This window comes from Bombina bombina, chromosome 7, assembly GCF_027579735.1.
Source record: "Bombina bombina isolate aBomBom1 chromosome 7, aBomBom1.pri, whole genome shotgun sequence".
NCBI lineage: Eukaryota > Metazoa > Chordata > Amphibia > Anura > Bombinatoridae > Bombina > Bombina bombina.
Genome location: NC_069505.1, coordinates 146,997,303 through 147,011,951, shown reverse-complemented (window position 1 = coordinate 147,011,951; position 14,649 = coordinate 146,997,303). Strand labels below are relative to the sequence as shown.

Sequence of the window (14,649 nt, the reverse complement as noted above, 5' to 3'; positions counted from 1 at the left end):
TGGGATGCGGATCGCAGATAGGTGGCAGGAGTGATCCTCCGCCCATTTGATGATTTTGGTCACCTCTCTCATCGCCAGGGAACTCCTTGTTCCCCCCTGAAGATTGATGTAAGCAACAGTCATCATGTTGTCTGATTGGAATCTTATGAATCTGGCCTTTGCTAGTTGAGGCCAAGCCCTGAGAGTATTGAATATCGCTCTCAGTTCCAGAATGTTTATCGGGAGAAGAGACTCTTCCCGAGTCCATAGACCCTGAGCTTTCAGGGAATCCCAGACCGCGCCCCAGCCTAATAGACTGGCGTCGGTCGTGACGATGACCCACTCTGGTCTGCGGAAGCTCATTCCCTGGGACAGGTGATCCTGGGTCAGCCACCAACGGAGTGAGTCTCTGGTCTTCTGATCTACTTGAATCACTGGAGACAAGTCTGTATAGTCCCCATTCCACTGTTTGAGCATGCACAGTTGTAATGGTCTTAGATGAATTCGCGCAAAAGGAACTATGTCCATTGCTGCAACCATCAACCCTACTACTTCCATGCACTGAGCTATGGAAGGCCGTAGAACAGAGTGAAGAACTTGACAAGCGTTTAGAAGCTTTGACTTTCTGACATCTGTCAGGAAAATCTTCATTTCTGAAGAATCTATTATTGTCCCCAAGAAAGGAACTCTTGTCGACGGAGACAGGGAACTTGTTTCTATGTTCACCTTCCACCCGTGAGATCTGAGAAAGGCCAGAACGATGTCTGTGTGAGCCTTTGCCTTTGAAAGAGACAACGCTTGTATCAGAATGTCGTCTAAATAAGGTGCCACTGCAATACCCCTTGGTCTTAGAACCGCTAGAAGGGACCCGAGCACCTTTGTGAAAATTCTTGGAGCAGTGGCTAGCCCGAATGGGAGAGCCACAAACTGGTAATGTGTGTCCAGAAAGGCGAACCTTAGGAACTGATGATGATCTTTGTGGATAGGAATATGTAGATACGCATCCTTTAGATCCACGGTAGTCATGAATTGACCCTCCTGGATTGTAGGTAAAATCGTTCGAATAGTTTCCATTTTGAACGATGGCACTCTGAGAAATTTGTTTAGAATCTTTAAATCCAGAATTGGTCTGAAGGTTCCCTCTTTTTTGGGAACTACAAACAGATTTGAGTAAAACCCCAGTCCTTGTTCCACAGTTGGAACTGGGTATATCACTCCCATTTTTAACAGGTCCTCTACACAATGTAAGAATGCCTGTCTCTTTATTTGGTTTGAAGATAAACAAGAGATGTGGAACCTTCCCCTTGGGGGTAGTGCCCAGGGATCCTGAACATCTCTTGCCCAAGCCTGAGCAAAGAGAGAAAGTCTGCCCCCTACTAGATCCGGTCCCGGATCGGGGGCTACCCCTTCATGCTGTTTTGGTAGCAGCAGCAGGTTTCTTGGCCTGTTTACCCTTGTTCCAGCCTTGCATCGGTTTCCAAGCTGGTTTGGTCTGGGAAGCATTACCCTCTTGTCTAGAGGCTGCAGAGTTGGAGGCCGGTCCGTTCCTGAAATTGCGAAAGGAACGAAAATTGGACTTATTCTTGAAAGGCCTATCTTGTGGGAGGGCATGGCCCTTACCCCCAGTGATGTCTGAAATAATCTCTTTCAATTCTGGCCCAAAGAGGGTCTTACCTTTGAAAGGGATATTAAGCAATTTTGTCTTGGAAGATACATCCGCTGACCAAGACTTTAGCCAGAGCGCTCTGCGCGCCACAATTGCAAACCCTGAATTTTTCGCCGCTAATCTAGCTAACTGCAAAGCGGCATCTAAAATAAAGGAATTAGCTAACTTAAGTGCGTGAATTCTGTCCATAACCTCCTCATACGGAGTCTCTCTACTGAGCGATTTTTCTAGTTCTTCGAACCAGAACCACGCTGCTGTAGTGACAGGAATAATACACGAAATAGGTTGAAGGAGGTAACCTTGCTGTACAAAAAATCTTTTTAAGCAAACCCTCCAATTTTTTATCCATAGGATCTTTGAAAGCACAATTGTCCTCAATAGGAATGGTTGTGCGTTTGGCTAGTGTAGAAACCGCCCCCTCGACCTTAGGGACTGTTTGCCATAAGTCTTTTCTGGGGTCGACCATAGGAAATAATTTCTTAAATATAGGAGGAGGGACAAAAGGTATGCCGGGCTTCTCCCACTCCTTATTCACTATGTCCGCCACCTGCTTGGGTATTGGAAAAGCGTCAGGGTGCACCGGGACCTCTAGGAACTTGTCCATCTTGCACAATCTTTCTGGAATGACCAGGTTGTCACAATCATCCAGAGTAGATAGCACCTCCTTAAGTAGTGCGCGGAGATGCTCTAATTTAAATGTCACAACATCAGGTTCTGCCTGTTGAAAAATTCTACCTGAATCAGAAATTTCCCCATCTGACAAAACCTCCCTCATGGCCACTTCAGATTGGTGTGAGGGTATGACAGAGCAATTATCATCAGTGCCCTCCTGCTCTACAGTGTTTAAAACAGAGCAATCACGCTCTCTCTGAAATGCTGGCATTTTGGATAAAATATTTGCTATGGAGTTATCCATTACTGCCGTCAATTGTTGCATAGTAACAAGCATTGGCGCGCTAGAAGTACTAGGGGTCTCCTGCGTGGGCAAAACTGGTGTAGACACAGAAGGAGATGATGTAGAACTATGTCTACTCCCTTCATCTGATGAATCATCTTGGGCAACCTTACTATCTGTGGCAGTACTGTCCTTACTTTGTTTGGACGCTATGGCACAATTATCACACATATTTGAAGGGGGAGACACATTGGCTTCCATACATACAGAACATAGTCTATCTGATAATCGTTACTGTCTCTTTAAATTTTAAACAGGGCACACTTTATTACTGAATATGTGAAAAACTATGAAGGAATTGTTCAATTTTAACCAAATTTTCACCACAGTCTCTTAAAGCATTCAAAGCATTGCACCCCACATTTCAGGCTGTTAACCCTTAAAATGTGGAAACCGGAGCCGTTTACAGTTTTAACCCCCTTACAGTCCCAGCCCCAGCCTTTGCTGCGACTTCACCAAACCCAGGGGAGTATACGATACCAAATGAAGCCTTCTAGGAACCTTTTCAACTAATTCCAGATCCACACACATGCAGCTGCATGTACTGCTCTCAAAAGTAACTGCGCAGTAATGGCGCGAAAATGAGGCTCTGCCTACTACAGAGAAGGCCCTTCCTGACTGGGAAGGTGTCTAAACCAGTGCCTGACGTAAAAAAACGTTCCCCAAAGTTATAAAGTGTGAATTTCAACATCAAACTGTATAAAATGCCTAAATAAAGCAATCGATCTAGCCCATAAAAGTTTCTACCAGTTTTATAGCCCATATTAAGCCCTTTATTCTGTTTGAGACTAAGAAAATGGCTTACCGATCCCCATGAGGGGGAAAATGACAGCCTTCCAGCATTACACGGTCTTGTTAGAAATATGGCTAGTCATACCTTAAGCAGAAAAGTCTGCAAACTGTTCCCCCCAACTGAAGTTCTCATCTCAACAGTCCTGTGTGGGAACAGCAATCGATTTTAGTTACTGCTGCTAAAATCATACTCCTCTCACAAACAGAACTCTTCATCTTTTTCTGTTTCAGAGTAAATAGTACATACCAGCACTATTTTAAAATAAACTCTTGATAGTAGAATAAAAAACTACAACTAAACACCACATACTCTTCACCATCTCCGTGGAGATGCTGCTTGTTCAGCGGCAAAGAGAATGACTGGGGGGGGCGGAGCCTGGGAGGGACTATATGGACAGCTTTTGCTGTGCTCTTTGCCATTTCCTGTTGGGGAGGAGAATATTCCCACAAGTTATGGATGACGCCGTGGACCGGACACACCAATGTTGGAGAAAATGAAACAATCTTACCAGAATCTACGCCGTGGAACAGGAACACGGCCATTCAAGTGTGACAGGTTAGTAGCCTCGTTCCTGACATGGACTTGAGTGTAGAAAGCAGGCAATGAAACTTGTCAACACTGATTGCCTATGTAGCTGTTAATATGAGTTGTGATGGTTTCGCAGAACGACTCTCCCTGCATTTCCGGACTAACTTTCGACCAGGCTCTCACTGAGAGGCTAACAGGACTACTTAAAACTCCAGTCCCATTGCGAAGAGTACTACCCTCCATAAGAGACTACTCCAAAAACTCCAGCACTCCTCTGCCATCCTCCTGTGACAAAAGGCAAAGAATTACTGGGGGATAAGGGAAGTGGGGGAGGTATGTAAGCCTTTGGGGTGTCTTTGCCTCCTTCTGGTGGGCAGGTTCTTAATTCCCAATAGTAATGAATGAAGCCGTGGACTCTCCCTTTAAATGGAAATAAAAAAATTAGACAATAGTCAAAACTATGAGCTTGTGAGGTCATTACTTTCAAACATTATGCTTCCAAAAAAGCCTAATAACTTGCACCATATTCCACATAATGCAAATGTACACACACAAACATATGCAGAACTGGAAAAGTATTGAAGGTATTACCCATAAACAAAAAAGCCAATCGGGAAAGTTAGGAACACAATATGTGCAAGGCAATTACGGCATGTCATTCTCCTTTGCAAAAAGTTCTATAAGGATATATTATTATTGACTCTGTAAGCAATAACGTTCTTAGAAAAGTACCTACATCATGAAGTGGATAGGCAGCTGTGTATGTTGCATTGTTTAAAAGTCTTTTGATTCCAAACTTTTTCTTCCCTTCCTCTGTTCCATAGTGACAACGTGAGAGAATATAATACACCTAAAATTGAAATATATATTTATAATAAAACAATACATCAAGCCACTGGTAGACACGAGTATTACTACCAATCAAAGTGAAGTAGCAATAGGCCCTGGAGGCTAAATGACAAAGTGGATAAGAAATGGGTCTATAAGAATTGACAGTGCTAAAAAAAAAAAAAGGGAACATCTAGACGAAGGTGGCTTGTTTATAGTCAAGGATGAAGAAAGTACTAAAAAGCATGACGGCCAATAGATAGGTTGCCTAGGATGTTATCTATGTGAACAGTGTGCCATCAGCTGTACTCCCTATGTTTATATAGGTCATTTAAATAAAAACTTTAAAAAATGATATATGTGTGTTTGTGTGTGTATGTATGTATGTGTGTATATATATATATATATATTCAAAATTTCAAACTTTTCATTATTTAATTTGATTTTCCTGTAAATTTAACGCTGAAGATAACAGTGTTATCACTCCTATTGGAAAGGCTGCAAAGTGCGACCATGGAATGCAGAACCCTGACACTACTACATGTTGAACAGTGATTGGTTCATATTTACAGGAGCCAGAGGTGGGACCAAGTAATTGGTTTGCAAGTCACAAGTAAGTCTCGACTTGGAACTTCAATACAAAGACTTAAATCCCGAGTCAAGACAGGCAAGTCCCAAGTCAAGTCCCGAGTAAAGACAAGCAAGTCCATGTCAAGTCTCGAGTCAACAAGGCAAGTCTAGGTCAAGTCCTCAGCTTTAAGATTAAAGTGTTCAACAATACAGCATAAATATGAGAATTTGGTTATACTTTTGTTTGTTGTACTTTATATTACTTTAAACTATAGACTGAGAGCAGCATCTTAGTTTTTCCCAGTTTCACTTTCCATGGACTGCTGACTAGCCGTCCTAGTGTGTAAATTGAATTCCTGGTGAGAAATCTCTTAACCCCTTCACCCAATCTGACGTATGCATATGTCTTGCAGCACTTTGCTCATTGTACCGCAATATGTATATATACAAGTCTTAACGCTGGTGCTTCCTGAAGCTCTCGACTATTAAGTAAGCATCAAGTTCCTGAAGCTTCAGGTATCTGCTGCATATGGAACCGGAGCGCGATGTGTGTTCCGGTTCCATATGAGGTTTGTTGCCTGATCGTTACAGATGGTGACACTGTGTGTGTCACCGTCTGTAACGATAGTTGCTGGTGGGTGGTCAACCCAGTAGCACAGGGGGGAGTGAGTGGGAGGGCCCTACTCTACAGAAAAAATAAATAAAGGGAAAGGGAGGGATGGGGCAGCTACACTACAGAAAAAGTGGTTTGTTTTTTACAAAAAAATGTTTTATAGGTACTGCGCATATAGCTTCCAGTACCTAAGGTGGTGGATATAGTTTAAGGGGGAGGGTTAGGGAGCTGTTTGGGAGGGATCAGGGAGGTTAAAAAAAACAAAAAAAAACAATTTATGTGAGAACTTACCTGATAAATTAATTTCTGTCATGGTGGCGAGAGTCCACGAGATAGTTGATGGGATATACATTCCTAACAGGAGGAGGCAATATTTTCCAAACCTCAAATGCATATAAATACACCTCAGTTTAACGTATAGCCAAGTTAGTGAAATGTATAAGAAGTTAAAACATAAAATCGAGGAACAAGATAAATAATGTGCTTTATACAAAAGAATTCATAACCCCCCAAAAAATGGGTGGGTCTCGTGGATATCAGGTAAGTTCTTATATAAATTAGGTTCTCTTTCATATAGGTGGCGAGAGTCCATGAGCTAGTTACTGATGGGATATAATACCCAAGATGTGAAAGTCCACGAGTAACTAGAGGGTAGAGGGAGAGGAATAAAATAAAAACGGCTATTTCCGCAGAGACATTAAGGGCTCCATGTACTAAGCCGTCAATTCATCCGTCATTTTAGTCGCGGCTAAACTCGCCGTTACTCGCCGCGGGCGAAATGGTGTCCGCTGTAGCTATGTACTAATAATCCCACAACAAATAGACACCTCTAGCCCGCCGCGAGCAGTGGCGGAATATTGATAAATTTGACGCCTCGCTCGCCGCGAATAAGCTGATGTACTTAACTTTCAGTTCAATTGTCTGGCCAATTGTTAACACGTGACATGTAAGGTGTCATGAACGTCATAGTAGAAGCGGGAATAGAATTTTGCTCCTATAAATGGACAAGTTTTCTAAACAACTTTATTATTGTTCCAAAATTTTTGGAGAGTAATTACAGAGCGCTCGTTTTTGAGATCTTTATTTACTATTTCGATATGGCTTCATCTGGATCTGAATCCGCTTCAAAATCCAAGAATCCTCACTTTTCTCATCAGCAAAACGTCGTTTTGATTGATATGATTATTGACTCTTATGATTATTTGTTTGGATGTCGTGTCAAACAGACAAATTTTTCTAGAAGGAAGCAGATCTGGCAAAGGATCAGCGACGCTGTTAGTGCCCAGGGTCCAGGAAAAAAGGATGTCGATCAGCTGAAGAAGCGTTACAACGACATTAAACGCTTCGCCAAAGCTAAATTGGCCAGAGAGAAAAATTCGGCACGTGCTACCGGAGGTGGACCAGCATATGTGGCAGACCTCAATGACTATGAGCAGAAGCTTGTTCAGCGTCTGGGACCGGAGATCATCACTGGCATAACGGATGATTGTGACAGTGATTTAAGAGGTAAATGTACAACATAGTTGACGTAAATGTTCTTTTTAAAGTTATGATAGGTTATTGTCTCCAATATATATTTCTTTAAAATAACATTATCTGACTTCTTACGCTTCAGTATCCTATATGCCATCTAGGCCCCAAATACTGTAATCATTTATGTCGCATATATGTATAAGGGATTGTACAAGCCATTTAGGCCCCAAATACTGTAATCATTTATGTCGCATATATGTATAAGGGATTGTACAAGCCATTTAGGCCCCAAATACTGTAATAATTTATCTCGCATATATGTATAAGGGATTGTACAAGCCATTTAGGCCCGAAATACTGTAATAATTTATCTCGCATATATGTATAAGGGATTGTACAAGCCATTTAGGCCCCAAATACTGTAATCATTTATGTCTCATATATGTATAAGGGATTGTACAATAATAGTATTGTTATACTGCCTTTTTTTTAATGGTCTAACGGAACTAAAGATTTGTTGATTATTACTATAGTGATCCCTAAAGATAACACCCATGTGTTTATTTTCAAACCAGTATTGCATAGAAACCTTAAAGAGATAATGACAATAGAAATAATGTAATTTGAAACTATTAAAATAATATTGTATGTCCGACATTAATCATGAGACTAACCCCAGATCACATGCCTTCTTAAATTTCTGATCTATTGACTTCCATGTTGCGTTATTTCACTATAGAATATTATTGTTAGCATCTTTCAAAATTGTTCTCCGCTTTATAAACATACATTTTTCAGATATAGCTATGCACATAGTTGACGCAGTCACATGAACCATCTATGTGCATCAACCAATGATCATTTACTGTGCCTGTATAGATTTGCTTTTCCTCAAAGTATAAAAATCCAATGAATGCAAAAACATAATACATTTAAATATTTTTAAAAATGCATTTTCTTATGCAATTTGTAAAGGTAATTATTTTTTTTCATGTCCCTTTAAAGGGCCACTAAACCCAAAATCTTTTATTAATGATTCGGATAGAGAATTGAAATTTAAACAACATATTACTTCAATTTTCTAGATATTCTTAGTTGAAGAAAAATAAATACACATGTTGAGCCAATCACACGAGGCTTCTTTGTGCATCAATCAAATGCTTTTCAACAAAGAATATCTATAGAATAAAACAAATTAGATAATATAAGTAAATTATAAAGATGTTTATAACTGCATTCTCTTTCCAAATCATAAAAAAAGGTGGTTGGCATGTCCCTTTAATGATTGAGCCTGCATTCACTGCTGTAATTATTATTATTAACAGTTTTAACTTTCAGTTTCAAATATAAATAAAAATAAACCTAATTTTTTTTTTAATTTTTTTTTTTTTAAGCAATGCCAACAACAGCAGAGCCTGTGAGGAGTAACGAGGTGCCCACTTGTTCTACTTCTTCTTCTGCGGTTTCGAGACCACCCGGTGCAGCTGTTTCAAGACCTTCGGACAGTTTTACACATGGACAATTTATACGCTCATCATCTAATGTTACACACACAACTTCCTCGGCGGACACACTTCCGGATCTAAGGACCAGCACTCCACAAACTGGTGTTGGTAGAGCAACTGGTAAGTACTTTACAAATGAATAATTTCAATGTTGTGTGTTTTATCTCTTTTATCTCTCAATTTTTTTTTTGTAATTTTTTTTTTAAATGTCAAATGTCATTATTGACATATTCTATTTCGAGATCTTGATCATATTGTTTTAAATGAGGATTCTTGTAGAGCATGCATGCTATTTTAATCAACTTTCAAATTTTTTTAAAATTTATCATTATTTTCTTTTTGAGAATTGATCATAGTATTACATAAGAAAGCTGATAGAAATTCCATGCAATATATCTAATTCTCAAAAAGATTATTTTTGCTTCAGTGTCCAGTTAATTGCAAAATACATTTCCATTAATAATTTCGAATATATCGTTACATTGACAAAAAAGCATTTTAATCACTTTTGATTCTTCAACAAAAAACTTTTTCTCAGTTATTAATCATGACAAAACAAAAAATGGAATCAAATGACATATTTACGGTATAAAAAATCTACTTGCTCCATTAACATTGCCAAAGTTGCCCTAATTTTAGAAATTTTTTGTTTGACATGATCTTCTAGACAACTCTGAGTACTTTTGTCTGCAGTCTCAATAGTTGATGTTGAAGATAAATCTGTAGAAAAATAAATGAAAAGCAAAATTTAATTCAATTGTCATATACATATTCAATGTATGATAGGGTTTTTCATCACAAATATTACCTCCTGATGTGCTGTTATCTACGTTATCTACTATATTAGCTTCTACACTTATGTCCACTCCTTTAAAGCTTTCATCTGAGCCAACTCCTATTTGAAATATACAATATATGTATTAGTTAAAACTTGTATTTTCTTAGATTTAAGATTACTGAGTATGAAACATACCTTTATCTACCATCATTGTTGGTAAAACTTCTATCCTTGGTTGAGTATCATCTGAAGTTAATGCTTCAAATATTGTCACACTATCTGGATTTTGAAATTCTTCCATTTCCATACTAGTTTCCATTTCTTCCATGGTAATATCTATGAACGAAATTACAAAGATAGAAAACTATTAAATCAAAAACCTTGTATATATTATTTAAAACAATAATAATAATAATCATTACAAGTGACATAGAAACCAATTTCTAAGTTTCATGATTCAGATAGTGCATGCAATTTAAATAAACTTTATATTTTACTTCATTCTTTTTGTATCTTTATTTGAAAAGCAAGAATCTAAGTTTAGATGCCAGCCCATTTTTGGTGAACCAACTGTGTTGTACTTGATAATTGGACAGAACCAATCAAAGAGTGCTGTCCATGGTGCTCAACCAAAAATTGGCTGTCTCCTTAGCTTAGATGCCCTCTTTTTCAAATAAAAATAGAAAGTAAATGAGGAAAAAAATGATAATAGAAGTAAATTAGCAACTTGATTAATATTGCATGCTAAAACTTTTTAAGCCAAAACCTAAAATATATGATTTAAAATTTAAATAATAAGTCATTACCTGTCTGTGTCTCTTTATGACAAATTGCATATGGATTTGGAGATAATTCAATATCCAATAGTGTTATTGGCAAAGGTGGAGAAAGAGCTTCACTTCTGGGTGTTTGCACCAACATTGACCTTAAGTAGCGTGGTGGGTGTGCACACTTCATTCTCCTACTTCTCATATCTATAAACATATATATAAGAAAAAAATTTAATAAAAAAAATTGAAATAATTATGCTGCATGCTTACTTTTCTAACATGTTTCAATGTTATATAGTAATATATTTATATTTTATTCTACTAACTCAGTTCTGCATGTTTCAATGTTATATACTAATATAGTTATATTTTACTCTACTAACTCATTTTTGTATGCTAAGTTTTCTAACCTTTTAAGTGTATATAGTTATATAGTTAAATTTTAATCTACTAACTCAGTTCTGCATGCTAACTTTTGTAACTTTTTGCAATTGTATATACTAATATAGTCAAAGTATCAGTCAGGAAATATTATTTTCCTGGATTCGTCAATGATGACGCAGTTCAAAAATAAACCCTTTTTTTATATTATTAAAAATTATTTCATATATAATTTTGAAACTTACATGTCCTTATCAATCTTCGAATCGATTTATAGTACTTCGGTTCTCTTCTCTTCAAATCACTATATTTTCTAAGACACTGTCGTCTTGTTCTTTTAATTTTTGAAATACGATGCATTCTTCTCAGCATCTCGTATATAATTTTGTCTCGGCATTCCTGTCTCACTCCCCTCACACCACCAATCCGTTTAGGGAAATATTTATCCATGGCATAAACTAATATCACCAATTCTCCAGCACCAAAAGGTTCAGGACGCGACATGTTTGACGATGACGTGATTAATCGTTATGTCAATCATTAGCGCATTGATCCAGATATGTATCCCCGAAAAATAGAGAAAAATATAATGTATATGTAGATTAATGTATTTTATGAAGGTTTGTAAATATCGATGTTTATAGTTATTACAAATGATATTTGTTTCATATACATTTTCTTTGTTTCAGATGTGTTGATATGTATTAAAATTTACTTTGTTTTAAAATTGTTATTTTGTTTCTAAACATTTTCTTTGTTTCAGATGTGTATGTATTAACATTTATACTTTGGTTTACAATAGTTATTGTTTCTAAACATTTTTTTATTTGTTTCAGATGTGTTTTTATGTATTAAAATTTAATTTGGTTTACAATTTTTATTTTGTTTCTAAACATTTAATTTTTTTAAGATGTGTTTATATGTATTAAAATGTTGTTTGGTTTACAATTGTTATTTTGTTTCTAAACATTTTCTTCGTTTCAGATGTGTATGTATTAACATTTATACTTTGGTTTACAATAGTTATTGTTTCTAAACATTTTTTTATTTGTTTCAGATGTGTTTTTATGTATTAAAATTTAATTTGGTTTACAATTTTTATTTTGTTTCTAAACATTTAATTTTTTTAAGATGTGTTTATATGTATTAAAATGTTGTTTGGTTTACAATTGTTATTTTGTTTCTAAACATTTTCTTTGTTTCATATGTGTTTATATGTATTAGAATTTATTTTGGTTTACAATTGTTATTTGGTTTCTAAACATTTCCTTTTTTTTCAGATGTGTTTATATGTATAACAAGTTACTTTGGTTTACAATTGTTAATATATAATGTTTAAAGATTATAATTTTGTAATAAAATAATTTATTTTGCCATTATTTTCTATATGCCACTATTCTTTTAACAAATCTTGAATGCAAAAATATATTATAAAGGTTAAGAAAATAAGTGCTAAGAGTAAGCCCTTAAGGTATTTATTTGAATATGGGAAAACCTAGTAGCTGTTAAAAATAGAGGTTAGAATAAAACAAATAAAATTAGCAAGTCTTTTTTAACTCAAAAATCCAATCTGATAACATAAAGCACTGTTGAATATACTGTCGCTTGTTACAGCTACAATTCAATGACACAATACAATGAATTAGCATCAGCTATGGAGGGATTACATTACAATAATCACATATGTAAAAGAGTGAGAGCAGCTGTAGACACTAGTGTGATGTCACAAAGACAATGTATTACCTATAATATATTGTCTGTAATAACTTTGATCATAAACTTTATTTATTTGAAACCTTTGATAATTGAAGAGCAACAACTGTTATGTATTTAACTGTTTATCATGAGTGATTTTTAATAACCTTAACTCTTAAAAAAAAATGGAGACAAGTTAATAAAGAAAGTTTTTTATTGATCAACTGAAACTTTAATCCTCAAACACAAAATATTGTTCTGAAACCATGTCCCTTGTTGCATTTCCACGCCTATTAGCTTGTTCGACACATATTTCTTCTGGTAAATCATCAGTATCTATTGGATCTTCATCTTCTAATGGACAGCCTCTTTTAATTGCAATATTGTGCAGTATGCAGCAAACCAATATAATTTTGGCAACTTTCTCTGGTGCATACTGCATAGCACCACCAGAACGATCAAGACATCGAAACCGCATTTTCAAAAGACCGAAAGTCCTCTCAATAATCCCCCTGGTAGATCGGTGAGCTTCATTGAAACGTACTTGACTTCTGGTCTGTGGGTTGTTATAGGGAGTCAACAGCCATTCTGTACATGAGTACCCTCCATCTCCTAATAGAAGATATAATAAATATAAATATTAATATAAGAATAATTATAAAGATTCAGAACTATACAATACAATTAAACTATACAGATTACAGTCGACAAATTGGGCGCAATTTTGGTACATTGAAATGAGAGACATATTAGACGCCAGTTATGCTTACCTAGAAGCCATCCGTCAGGCATATTTCCCTCCTCGAACTTCCGGTATAACCCAGTCTGCCTTAAGATGTAAGAATCATGACAGGAGCCAGGAAAGTTAGAACGGACACTGATAATCCTCATGTTGGGGTCACAGACCATCTGGACATTCAAGGAATGGAAATGCTTTCGATTCCTATAGATCTCCTCACGAGCTTGAAGTGGTCTTACAGCAACATGGGTACAGTCTATGGCACCTAGGACATTGGGCATCCCAGCCATCCTATAGAAATTTGACTTGATAGATTGCCATTCTTCAGGGGTAGATGGCAAACAAACATATCGATGAAAAATAACCATCATAGCCCCTATTACTTTGGATAAGTGGCGTGAAAAAGCAGATTGACTCATTCCAATAATGACGCTAGAAACTGCCTGAAAGGAGCCTGTTGCAAAAAAATGCAATGCCGCTAATAGTTTGAGAAGTCCCGGAATAGCTTGTGAACGAGCAGTCATCGGCTCCAAATGATCTTCAATCTCTCGATACAGGTGTAATATCGATTCACGATCAAGCCGGAATCTTTGTATGATCTCTCGGTCAGAAAGGCCGTGCAAACCAACCCGTGGAAGGAATACACGGGGGACTCGAACTCTCCTTCTTCTAACCAATCGATTAGCTACATTTCCAGTATTCTGTCTTCTAGCCCGGATTCGCATCAAACGGAGAATAAACAAAAACAGAATTCTCTCCATAGCTGCTGAAATGAACAATGTAAGTACAATGCTGATATTACTGCCTTTTATATATGTCTAGACTGGCGTCTAGAGTGACTTTCCTATTGTTTTGTACCTTGCCCGCCACCTAAAAGGTGGCGAGGCAAAAATAACGAGGTGGGAGCGGAAATTGACGCGAGCGGACAAATAGATTTTTTAGTACATTCGTTTTTGGCGAGTTGGTGGTCAAATGTGTCTAATTACAGTAAAAAATGGAGAGGTAGCGAGGTATGGCGGATAAATACGCTCGCAATTTTAAAGATGCGAGTTTTTACATAATTGACGGCTTTGTACATATCAGTTTGCGAGTTTGGGCGCGAGATTTGTTGCGGGTAGCTCGCTGACTGCTTAGTACATGGAGCCCTTAATCCGAAAAAATAATTATGTTTTCTTAAAAATGTAAACAACTTTAACATAGGCACTAGAATCAAATTGAGACAGCTGCCTGGAGAACCTTTCTATCAAAAGCTGCTTCTGCTGAAGCAAAACTTAAAAATTGTAAAATTTAGTAAATGTATGCAAAGAAGACCAAGAGGCTGCTTTGCAGATTTTATCAACTGAAGCTTCATTCTTGAAAACCCAAGATGTGGCAAC

General features: G+C 37.0%; 1 protein-coding gene across 9 annotated transcripts in view; it reads right to left on the bottom strand.

Moving 5' to 3' along the window:
• ANO5 (anoctamin 5) overlaps positions 1-14,649 on the bottom strand; it is a 599,368-nt gene that overhangs the window by 243,829 nt on the left and 340,890 nt on the right. For all 9 annotated transcript variants that reach the window (XM_053720371.1, XM_053720372.1, XM_053720374.1 and 6 more), the window contains one exon: positions 4,658-4,771. In XM_053720371.1, the coding sequence (XP_053576346.1) occupies positions 4,658-4,771 (114 nt within the window). The remainder of the gene's footprint in view (positions 1-4,657; positions 4,772-14,649) is intronic.